At 32.6% G+C, this 12,396-nt stretch overlaps 2 protein-coding genes across 2 annotated transcripts; both read right to left on the bottom strand.

Moving 5' to 3' along the window:
- Nucleotides 1-931: 931 nt before the first annotated feature.
- Nucleotides 932-2,143, bottom strand: LOC146924364 (uncharacterized). Its single transcript, XM_085711846.1, has 3 exons — nucleotides 1,553-2,143; nucleotides 1,277-1,426; nucleotides 932-1,173 (listed from the first exon to the last, which is right to left on the bottom strand). The coding sequence occupies exons 1-3, from the start codon at nucleotides 2,115-2,117 to the stop codon at nucleotides 932-934; spliced, it is 957 nt and encodes a 318-aa protein (XP_085567972.1). The 5' UTR covers nucleotides 2,118-2,143.
- Nucleotides 2,144-6,163: 4,020 nt separating this feature from the next.
- On the bottom strand, nucleotides 6,164-10,691 carry LOC146924363 (uncharacterized). Its single transcript, XM_085709395.1, has 7 exons — nucleotides 10,052-10,691; nucleotides 9,178-9,327; nucleotides 8,899-9,051; nucleotides 8,240-8,392; nucleotides 7,956-8,120; nucleotides 7,152-7,633; nucleotides 6,164-7,046 (listed from the first exon to the last, which is right to left on the bottom strand). Exons 1-7 carry the CDS (start codon nucleotides 10,611-10,613, stop codon nucleotides 6,438-6,440), a joined length of 2,274 nt encoding a protein of 757 aa, XP_085565521.1. The 5' UTR covers nucleotides 10,614-10,691; the 3' UTR covers nucleotides 6,164-6,437.
- Between the last annotated feature and the right edge of the window lie 1,705 nt (nucleotides 10,692-12,396).

Genomic DNA, 12,396 nt, shown 5'->3' with positions numbered 1-12,396 from the left:
TATTATGTTGTGTCATTATTTTGTTGGATTTTAGTTTAATTCATGTTAGCTAGTTTGATGAAGATGTTGGCATTGAAGTGTTTTATACTTGGCGTAAATGTTTGTAAGTGTCTTTGGAAACTCAAAAGAATGAAGAGAACACAACTTGTATTCTTCCAAATCAACTATATAGGTTTTCACATTGAATTCCTTCGTATAAGATGAGTGTGACAAACTGAAATGCATTTCTAAGATGTTGTTTTGTGTGTTTGATCATGCTCCTCTGTAAATTGAAACTTGTTAGGTTGCACTTGGCAAAGCAGTAGGATTAAGTTCAAAAGAATGTATTGGAATGCATTCCTTTTTGTCATGACTTATCTTATATGAGGGAACTCCATGTGATAACCTATAAAATTGATTTGGTAGAATATATGTGTTATGTTCTCTTCACTCTTTTGAGTTTTCAAAGAGACTTGCAAATTTTTACACTAACTATAAGTCACTTCAATGCCGACATTTTCGGCAAACTTTCAAGAATTTAATTTAAACAACATCATGCTGATACCATATAATTAGGAAGAATGTAATGTAATGCAACATAGATGAAATTAAAACTAAATAAAATCGTGTATTTTTGGATTTGATTTCATGTACTTGTATATTTTTAGTTATGATTTATTTTGGATCATGGACGAATTGTTGTTATTGTGGTTTCTAAGACATGACATGCTTTTAAAAATTGAAAATAACATATTGTATTTTTCGGGTATTAAAAAAATAGCATCTTCGTGAAAAATTGCAAAACCTTGGCTTTGTACCTACGTACGCTGACTCAACGTGAGTTAAGTCACACCGAAGCTATCGAACATGACTTAAGTCACGTGTGGAGAAGAGCAATTTTCTAGCTATGATGATGTATCCGTGATGAGACATTAAATAATGTTTCAGCAAGTTAAGTATAAATGAAAATAAAGCAAAAAAAGAAAAAAGATAAAAGAAAGAGTATTAATGGGCGTTGGCATGAGAATGTATAAGACATACCAAATGGAGTTGGAATTATGGAAACGAAATCACACAAGGCACCATAATTCTCTGGGAATTTATTAGAAACTAGATCAGCGGGATCCTCCTCCATCTTTTTCAAAATTGACCTCAATGTTCTTTCAGCATCCACTGGTTCCACCACATGAATGTCTTTGGCAAGAAACACAAATTAAGACTCAAAATTCATTGTGCATTTTTAATCATATAATGAATGTTAATTACTTGTCCAACATATGAATATATTATTACTTACAGTTGTATACGATTTGCTTATACCATGGAAGGTTGCTGGTACTTTTGAAGGCTGAAGGTCTAGTGGCAAGGACTTTAAGAGGAGTTGATTTCTCTTTGTTCCGAAGTGTGCAAAGGAAATTATAGTAATGTACTATTATCACTGCTAAATCTGTAGAGTGATAATATATTATTTGTTTTATTATACAAAAGTAATCATAGTAATGTGCTATATTTTTTTTTTGTTGAAGAATATATATAACATAACTCAGCTTATATATAGATTATTATAATTTACCGAAATTTTCTCCCTGGATCGCAGTGTGTAGAATACTGTCACCATTATTTCGTACAAGATCTTGCAAATCGACAATGTGTTTAGAAATATGAGCAAGATAAGCAAAAGCTTGTTTTCTCCAATTAATAGCAGCTTGAAAAAGAGGTGTCTCACCATCTTTATTTTTACGCCTCAACAAATATATCCTCTCATTATTAATCCCAATAATACACTTACATATTCTTGCAAAACCTCTTGATGCTGCAAAATGCAATGGTGTGTCTCCACGTTCATTCTCCATTTCCAATGCTTCAACTCTTTCATCATCACTAACTTCCACATTATGTGTTAAAATTGCATTCACAAGCTCTTTAACAACAATTTCTTCGTCTAAATCTATTGCTACATGTAATGCAGTGCCACCTGAATCAGAGATAATTGCTTTGTGGGCTTGTTCTGGAAACGCATAGTAAATCTTTATAACATTGTCCCATCTACGTTTCCATGTATACTCACCTAGAAACTCATCTACTTCATCGGGTGAAATGTTGAGTAATACGTTGTCACTATCAACGTTTGTTGTCATGGTGTGGTAAAAATGAAATTGTTCTTGATCCTAATAATGCATCATTATTTCTCAATTGCTGCTATATTTATACCGAAGAATCTAATAAAACAACATCTCATGTGATGTAACTTTATCTAGATGACAAGGAAAGAATAAATTAATGGGTTATGTGAACTTGAAGAGTGAAAAATGTAGGACGACTTTATTCTTGCATCCTTTTTCCTTTTGAACAAAACATGTCATTCTCGTGTTCTGATTTCTATATTTTTAATTAATTTTTTAAACTCTATATTACAGTCCCTGGGTTGATAAATGTGAACTGAACTAGAGGTGTGCAGTTAGGAAACTTTAAGAGGAAAAAAAAAAGATGATCAGTTTACTTTTTTGCGTATACATTTTCTATTGTTATTTTTAAAAATTTGTGTTAATGTTACTTGTTTGCATTTTTAGTAAACAATGAAATTACTCAAAGGAATCTTTTCATTATTTTAAAAAAAAACATAATCTGGATTTGACATTTCATCTGATCTTCACCACAATGGTTCCTTTAAGAGTCTCAAACCTTCTTTTTATCAAATTAAAATGAACACATATTTTTAAAAAATGTTTATACAAAGTATACTAGAACTTGATTTGCTTGTTAATTTTATTTTCAAATGCCGTTAAAAAAAAAATCATTTTCAAGTATGTCGTGTAGAAAATTTTTCCGTTGTGTTCTTCCTTTTGATGAAGTATTTGGTTGTAGATACAAGCATGGCAACGAGGCGGGACGGGTTTGAGCATCCCCATCCCCGCCCCCTCTTCCATGCACCCGCCCCCGTCCCCAAACCAGAATGGGATAAAAATTGAACACCCAACCCTGCCCCCAATGGGGACGGGTATCCCGGCCACGCCCCCGCCCCACCCGCGAAAACTCTATTTTTTATAAAATATTTAAAAAATGCATATTTTTTCATAGCAGCAAAAAACAATAATTATATTAATAATTAAAGATCTAATAAACTTTTTTCAAAAGAGCAAAATAATTATAATAAATATGTTCTTAAAGAGGAATAATATATTAAAATATGTTGGTGCTTATGGAAATAAGATTATAAAATTTAATAAAGTAAATTTCAAAAAGCGGGTGCGGGGCGCGGGTGGGTGCGGGGCAGATATAAGATCCCCTGCCCCCGTACTAAAAACCCAAATTTCCCCACACCCGCACCCAGTTAAATCGGCTTTTCCCCATTAAATTCTGGGCAGGGGCGACCGTGTCTGGACGGGGGCGGATTTTCTATGTAGATATCGCAACATTTTTCTAGCTTTTTCAATACGAAAGAGAGAATCAGGCAAAAAGGGATAAAGAGTGCAAAATATAGGATGATGTTAATCTCGATTTTTTTTTTCTTTTTCTCTTGGAGAAAACACTATACTCGTCTGTGTTTTGATTTCTATTTTTTTATTAAAGGGAGATTTCTTTATAGGTCCGTTCAATATCTCTTTGCGTTGAAAAATGCCTTTCCGGAGTTATCTATGTTTTCTAAAAAAAATTGGGGACCTAAGAGATATTGATGGGGTCTAAAAAGAACTACTGTCAACTTATGCTCAAAATACAGGCCCAAACGACTACAAGGGCCTGCCCACCATTTACATCTCATAGGCCCAAACTTGCTCTGGACTATTACACTTCACACCTCCTATCTTGCTACTGCACCGAGCAGGCCTTTAGATCCTTCAAGCCTAAATTGAAATGCCTCCTTCACACATTTAAAATGCAACGTTCGACAATTGAAGATCCCACCATTTGTAACCGTCGACAAAGGTCTCTCCAACCATTATTCTGAGGATCTTCATTCCTCACCTATAAAAGAGAACCTTCCTTGTCCTCCAAGGTACAACCAGTCTAACACTAAACTTTATATTTGTTGTTCTCATACTGATTTGAGCGTCGAGTATCTTTTGACCCTTTTTAAAGACCTTTGAGTTCATAGTTGTGCAACTAACAAATTAAAAAAAAAAAAAAGAATTAGAACTTGCTTAGTTTGCGAAAATATTTTTTATTTTTATTTCGTAAAGTTTGTTTTAATTTTACTTTCTAACAAAGAGATACTACAACCTTGAAGTGAATACTTGTTTGCCTTTTTATTAGACAATGAAATTTTGCTTATTTTCATTTCTTTCGAACCTTATTATGATTACTCTAAGCCATTGTACAAAATGTCACTAATTCCTTTATGTTCTTGCTCTTTCAAAGAATACTAACAGTTTCATAGTCCTACTCATTTGCTAATAAGAATTTTAAGTGCAATTTTGATGTTGGTTTCTCTACTTGATGTTTGTTTTGATAGTCCTACTTATTTCTTTTGATATTCCTTCTTTACCAATGTACCAAAATTTAAATCCTAAATTATTTAATTCTTTCGTCTTTTCACCCAGCCACTTAGTTTTTTATTGGCACATAAAATTAATCATCCTCTTAGTCATAGTCTCCACTACTTCCATAGATTTTTCCGTAAGAGTGCCTACATTCCATGTTCACGAAGATGTGGAAACCCTAGCTTATATTTAACTGAATCCAGTCGGCGATACAACGACCCTTGCTCATATGACATTGTACTCGAGCTATACAACACTTGCTTCCCAACAACGACCTAACATTCACACTATTTCATATTTGGTCCATGAGGTGATACCATGAAATTGGGAGATGATCTTAAAAAAAAATCGGCTATAAATAGAAAGGGTCATTAGGGTTGTGTAGCTCAACTGGTTTGAGTTAAGAGTTAAAAGTTAGAGGTTTTGATTCAAAACCGAACTAAAGAGCAAATATTATTCTAACAACTAATTGTTAACATTTGTCATTCAAATACAAAAATCCAAAGGGCCATAGGAAGCCGCATCTTATGATGATCGTGGATGGAGGAGCTGCCATTGGAGTGGTGATTTAGAGCCCGTTTGTTATAGCTTTTTTAAGAAAAAAATCACTTATTTTAAAAAAATAATCACTTTTAAGAGTATTGTATCCGTTTGTTACAGATTTTAAAAAAAATCAGAATCTAAAAATAATCTAAAAACAGCTTCAAATGAGAAGCTGTTAGGAGCAGCTTAAAATAAAATAGATTTTTTTTAGAGGAGAGAGAAAATATAATTTAAAAGATTGAACTAATTTTGTAACAAAAAATCCCTTTTATATAGTTGTATCCAAACAAACTAGATTATTTGTTTAAAAAAAGTGATTTTTATTACAGTAAACAAACGCAAAATAGATTCTGATTTTTCATATAATCTCTAAAATATAATCTCTAAATTATTTTATATCAAAATCACTTTTATTTTAATCCGTAACAAACGGGCCCTTAGTTTCCAATGAGGGAAGATAAGGAGGTTGAAATGGTGGTTTTTGGTGTAATATCATTCTTAAATAAATAAGCTAGAGAGGCATGTAGTGTTGAGGTTAGGTCACACATGTTTACCACACTCATCACATTTGTCGTGTGATATGAAATTGAAACCACGCTTATCATTTGCTTTCTAGCTTAGAAGCAAAAAAATGGAGAAAATAAGTTGCGAGAAAAGTTGGGGAGAAATATGTCTAATCGGTTACAAGAGAAAAAAATAGTGAAACAAGTAGTTGCTAGAGTTGCAAGTTTTGGCCGGTCCAATGACCCGACATATAATCATTGTTTTAGGGTTTTTAACCATGTAGTTGCTATACACAACTTTGTTGATAATTAATCTCCGCTGGGAGTTCTCCGCTTCCAACAATTTCTTTCAATCCATAAGACTCTAACCGGAGACATTGCTTTAAAAATTGAGACCAGTTCTACATGAAACAATGTAATATTGATGATTGCAAATTATTTATATTACTGGTGAAGGAGTTGAACTTACGAACTCATTACCACTCCATACCAACAAGCCACTCTTAATTATGTTCCTTGTTTTAATTAGAAACAAATTTAGCTTTATAAGTATACATGCTCAAAGGATGAGTCATTAGAAACAAATTTAGCTTTAAAACCAACACAAACTTATAATTAACTACTATACAAAAGAATGGCAACAAAAAACAAATACAAAGATTTTCCAGAACTCATATATAGTGTATTATTATTACATTCTCAAAATTGTAAGCTTAAATCAATTACTCTCTCTCGGTAACATATGTATTACACTTTAAACATACATCATGTTCAAATCAAAACTTAATTAATCTCGAAATTATACAAAAATTTCTTAACTTCAACACAACCATGACCACACAAACATAACCATCACAAGAAGAAAAAAATATCAAATCAAAAGCTTTACATATTACATATGAATATATCCAACACCACACTATGGAAAACTTAATTATAAATTGTCACCTTTATCAGTTGCCATTGGAACCTTAGTTAAAATAGCTGTTATAAGATCAAAGTAAAGAGGAAATTGTGCAACGGCATAGAAAGTCACAGGCAAACAAGTTGCTGCGTAAATTGGGAACAAAACCGACTTAAAATTATGGCTAAGCAGAAAAAAATGTCCAGTGCAGAAGGAAACAAACATAGAAGCAATGGACACAAAAAGAGAGCTTAACCCAAGAAGAAGTTTCAATGGCAAATCGCGACGAAAATCTTTGGCTTGTTTTCTAGAAGTGAGAATAGAAAGGAACATGATGAGTCCGGTTACGGAGAAGCAGAGACCGATAAGCGAAGAAATGGCGAAGACATCGAATGCAGGCTTGCCTTCTAATACCGGTCTACCTTGATCAGTTGTGCCACCAGGTACAGCACTTGCTGTGGCGAAGGAAACACCGGCTACAAGGGCAGATACGACAGAGCAGGATTCCGACGTGTCTTTTAGCCATTCGCTACTGTCTTTTATAAGACCTTTGTGTGTTTTCTTGAAAATTTCTCTTGATGTTTTGCCACTGCTGTTGTTTCTGAAGTAGAAGTGTTGCGGCACAAGGCTTTTGATATACTGCTCCAAATTCCAATTTAACATAAATAAATAAAAAATCGCATGGATCAACTTATACAAACATTTTCACTTGGAATAGATAAAGATTATATACATTGTATGTACCTGAAACCATTTTATATCCCACATCATTTGCAAGGCAGAACCAGCAATCTGCCAAGGTTTATCACCACCTAATGCCTCTGCTGCCAAATGCAATACTGTATTCTCATCCTCATCCATTGCCAGAATCAAATTATTCCAAAGTTCTGGTTTTGAGTGCTTAATCATTCCCAAGGTTTCAACAATAAGGGGTTGCCTATACTTCACTGCAACAAGCAATACATTTTCTTTCCTTGAGTTAGTGTTATGAATGGCACTTGGTATTTTTATTAGAATTTCGTTCACCATTTCAACTATTCCATTTTTTGCTGCAACCAAAAATGGTGTCATCTTTTTGTCAATTTCCTTTTCATTTTCCTTCTTTATTTCATTTTCCTTCTTTACATTTTCTTTTCTTGACCTAGATGTTGTTTCCTTTATGACATCTAGCTCCGATTCTTGTTCTTCTTCTTCTTCTTCTTCTTCTTCAAGCCTACTCGCTCCACCTGAAAAACATTATTAATACAAATTAAAGATAACAAATATAATTTAGTCTTTGTATAGAATACCTCTTACTTCAAATTGAATTGAACCGCATGTTATTTTAATCTTTGTATCGAATGCCTTTTATTTCAAAACTGATCCGAATTAAATTTCAAACACCCCTATGTATAACACTATACAATTTTTATCATGGCCTTTGTTCTGAAATCGGACAGTCCAATTATACAATAACAAAATCAGTTTAAAACAATTTTGTTCATTAATTTAAGGTCAGACGATCTGACATAATTATTGCATCTAATCCGAATACAAGTACATATATACCTTGTTTCCATTGGGGAAAAACATTATACATGTCAGAATCAATTTCCCTGTCAGTAGGTCGACCACCACTTCCCGTGAATGCTGCATAAGGTCTTTTCATCAATGCCTTCAACAGCTGACTACTCCATTGGTGCTTCTTCTTTGCAATCTTTACATCCTTCAACTCTTATAAATTTAAGAAACATTAAATGGAAACGGACCAATGTCCAATTAATTAGTTAATCGTGTTAAATTATCATCCCATCGTACGTATCTGGTAGAGAACTACTATGGAGAAGACATACCTACTCCTGAAAGGCCAAGAGTATGTACATATGCAGACTTGACAAATTCATGAAAGGTTTCATAATTTGGTGGCAAAAATCCAACCGGATATTTCTCTGTATCATTTGATGGATCTTCTGTATCATGCTGTTTCTTTTTTGAGACCTTTTTTCCTAACAAAATTGAAACAAATTAAGATATTTTTGCAATTACCTCCATAAATATATTTAAACCATTAATATTAAGTAATGTATTTGAAAACGTAAGTTAATACAGTAAGTTACAAATATTCATGCTTGTTTGGATCTTTTGCAACGATTGTGACATACTGCTAGAGTTGCTGGTTCGAAGAAAAATCTAAGTAGATTTTTTTTTGTCTTAAATTCATCGACTCTGCAGTATGTTTTATGAAGCTGGAGAGATATGAAAATTTCATGTAATAACCCAAAGTTACAAAAAGGCTATATATATAAGCTTGTGACATAAGCTAATTCCTTCTTTTTACATGCTCAAGTTAAGTTATTATCCCTTTTGGGGAACCAATATCTATGATGTTGTATCAGTGAAGACACATTAAATCATGTATCAGTAAGTTAAGTATCAATCAAAGGAATAAAGCAAAAAAATTAAACATAAAAAAGGAAGACCAGTGGCATTAGAATCCATTTTTATCGCATACCGAATAGAGTGGCCATCAACCCTATAGAAACGAAATCATATAAAGTGGTATAGTTATCTGGTAACTCCATCTTGTTAGAATCTGCACGAGACTCCATCTTTCTCAAATTTGATCTCATTGTTCTTTCAGCATCCAGTTTTTCCACAAGTGTACCTTAATTTGGCAACAAAGAAATTAAAATACTCAAATCACATACATATATAGTACATTTTTAATTCAAAATATTAATGTTACATAATTGTCCAACACATATATATCTATGTATTAATTAGTACTTACAGTGGTATAGGATTCGCTTATACCATGAAAGGTTGCTTGCACTTTTGAAGGCTGAAGGTCTTGTGGCAAGGACTTTGAGAGGAGTTGAATCCTCTTTGTTCAGATGTGTGCTTAGGAAATCATAGTAATGTACTATTATCACAGCCAAATCTGTTTCATCACATAACACATGTATAACCAATTATAGCACAATATGTCAATATATGTTTCTACCAAAAAACAGAAGTCAATATATGTGTCATCCAAAAAAGCTAGCGGCGCAGCTTGTTGCCTGCTAATCTTCCATTCATGTGTAATTAGTCAAAGAAAAACATTCGTTATGTCACTATATATTTTTGTTTTGGTACATTCATATCACTATATATTTCAGCTATAAATGTTTCATAAACTATATGTTAATTAATATATATTTCAGCTATATATATTTCAGCTATAAATGTTTTGGTACATTCATTTTTTTTAATATCACTATATATTTTTGTTTTGGTACATTCATATCACTATATATTTCAGCTATAAATGTTTCATAAACTATATGTTTCTTTTTTGTTAAGATTTTTCTTTTTAAAATTCATGTTAGGCCTATATACCATGCCAAAAAAACTAATCATTCTAATAGTATAAGCTATATTTTTGCATGATATATATTTCTAACACAAGTTATTTACACTTACCCAAAAAATGACTAAATATGTTTGCTAGGTTTGATGGAATTTTTTTATATATTTATCTTTCACATATATAATCAAGGGTATCATCGACAAAACAATAGTTAATGTTGCATTGAATTATAAAAACCGCAAATAAAAGGAACAATTTTTTATTTTTTTTAGAAAATCGACAACTAAAAAGAAACATAGGAAATATAATTTACCAAAATATTCTCCTCGAATCGCGGTATGAAGAATACTATCACCATCATCTCGGACAAGATCTTGCAAAGTGACTATCTCTTTGAAAATATGAGCAAGATAAGCAAATGTTTGCTTTCTCCAATTAATTGCAGCTTGAAAAAAAGGTGTCTCACCATGTTTATTTTTACGACTCAACAAATATATCCTCTCATTATTATTCCCAATAATACACTTACATATTTTAGCAAAACCTCTTGATGCTGCAAAATGCAATGGTGTGTCTCCACGTTCATTCTCCATTTCCAATGCTTCAACTCTTTCATCACCAACTTCTACATTATGTGTTAAAATTGCATTCACAAGCTCTTTAACAACAATTTCTTCGTCTAAATCTATGGCTACATGTAATGCAGTACCAACTGAATCAGAGATAATTGCTTTGTGGGCTTGTTCTGGAAATGCATAGTAAATCATTATAACATTTTCCCATTTACCTTCCCATGTATACTCACCTAGAAAATCATTTACTTCATCGGGTGAAATGTTGAGTAATATATTGTCACTATCACCAATCGTTGTCATAGTGGTAAAATGGAGTAATTGAAGATGTAATGTAACAATTTACTGTATAGCTAGATTAGTTTTGTTCGTGGTCATAATGTATCATCATCGTTAATTTTATACCAAAGAATCTTATTAAAAAAATATCTCATGTGAATCATGTGATGTAACTTTATCTAGATGACAAGGGAAGTATAAATTGAGTTAGTGCATAATTAATATTATCTCATAGATGTGAACTTAATGGGAGGGGTGTAGCTAGCGAATAAAATATATGAGGGGGAAAAACTTTACTTTGGTTATTAATTTTCAATTTGCTCTTATGTCTTGTAAATCATTTTTCAGTTGTCTTCTTCCTTTTTATGAACTATTGATTTGTGGTTATCGTTACTTTTTTCTAGCTTTTTCACTGTGTGGCTGAGAGAATCAGACAAAAAGAAATAAAGAGAGTGCAAAATATAGAACGACATTATTCTAGTATTCTTGTTTCTTTTGGACAAAATATTATTCTTATGTATAAAATTTCTACAAAATATTATTCTCGTTGTTGATATTTTAGGCCAACGTGTAAATTATGTTGAGAATTGCTCTTTAGGCAACTTCAATTGTTTAACAACACCTCAAAATGCCAAAAATACCCACATAGGGTCCTAATTCACGTTCGCCTGAGATTAGGAGTTAACTCTTGATCGCTACTTTTTAGATCGGTTCTCTGTTTAACTTGTTTAACGAAGTTTCCTTGTTTTTTGTCATACATGTGGGACCTCGTTTTAAATAGTGACGTGTGATGTTTTAAAAGAGTTAAACATGTAACCAATCTTAAAGAGAAAGACAGAGAGAGGTTATACCACGAGATTCAGAGATGATCCTAAAGCAATATGGCGATCAATAGAGAGCGTCATGGGGTTGAATATAGCTCACCTGATTTGAGATAATGGTTAAAGAGTTGGAGGTCTTGAATTCAAACTCAAACTAAAGAGTAAATACTTGTCATTAAAATAATAATAGAAAGGGACATAGAAAACCACCTTGTATGATAATGGTGGATGGAGGGGCTGCAGTCATTGGAGTGGTGATTTGATTCCAATGAGGGAAAATTAAGGAGAGGTTGAAATTGTGGTTTTTAGTAGAATATGATATGATGATATGATATGCAGCATGGATGTTGGAGACGAATATAGGGATTGCCTAGATATCACTTCCCACCCTTTTCTCCACCGTCATTGGGTCATATTCCTAACATGTCATCCTATGGTTTTTTTTTCATCATCTTTTCCTTTGAATGATTGAAATGCTCATGGTCATGAGAACAAACCAAAATCAAAACTAAAATAGAGAATAGGTATGGTTGATTACGAAAATAATACAAACCTTTGAACTACCTTCAATTCTATTTTAGCTTAAAGGTACTCCCCACCCCATTTGCAAGTAGTCAATTTTGAGCCGGTCAACACATACGTGACACCTCATTTAAGTGAGTTGGATGCCACATGTGTAATTAAAAAAACACATATTTATGAATGGAATTAAAAAAAAAACTCATCCCTTCACCATCTCCTTCAACATCATGTCATCATTCTTTAATATCATATTCATCATCATTCATAAAAATCAGAAAATTGTAAACTAAAAAAAAATCAGAAATCATTTGTATCTCCTCATTCTGCTCAAAAGTTGCCTAACTCAAAAACAAACATGCAACAAAATTCAAATCACAAATCAAACAACGTGCACCATCTCTTAATCAAATCTTATCGCAAAACCCTAAACACGTGTGAAGAAATTGTTAGTGAAAAGCTCTCTC

This window comes from Medicago sativa, chromosome 5, assembly GCF_051527215.1.
Source record: "Medicago sativa cultivar Bolivia chromosome 5, Bolivia_mono, whole genome shotgun sequence".
Lineage (NCBI taxonomy): Eukaryota > Viridiplantae > Streptophyta > Magnoliopsida > Fabales > Fabaceae > Medicago > Medicago sativa.
The sequence above is the reverse complement of the archived record's forward strand: the minus strand, read 5'-3'. Positions and strand labels throughout refer to the sequence as shown.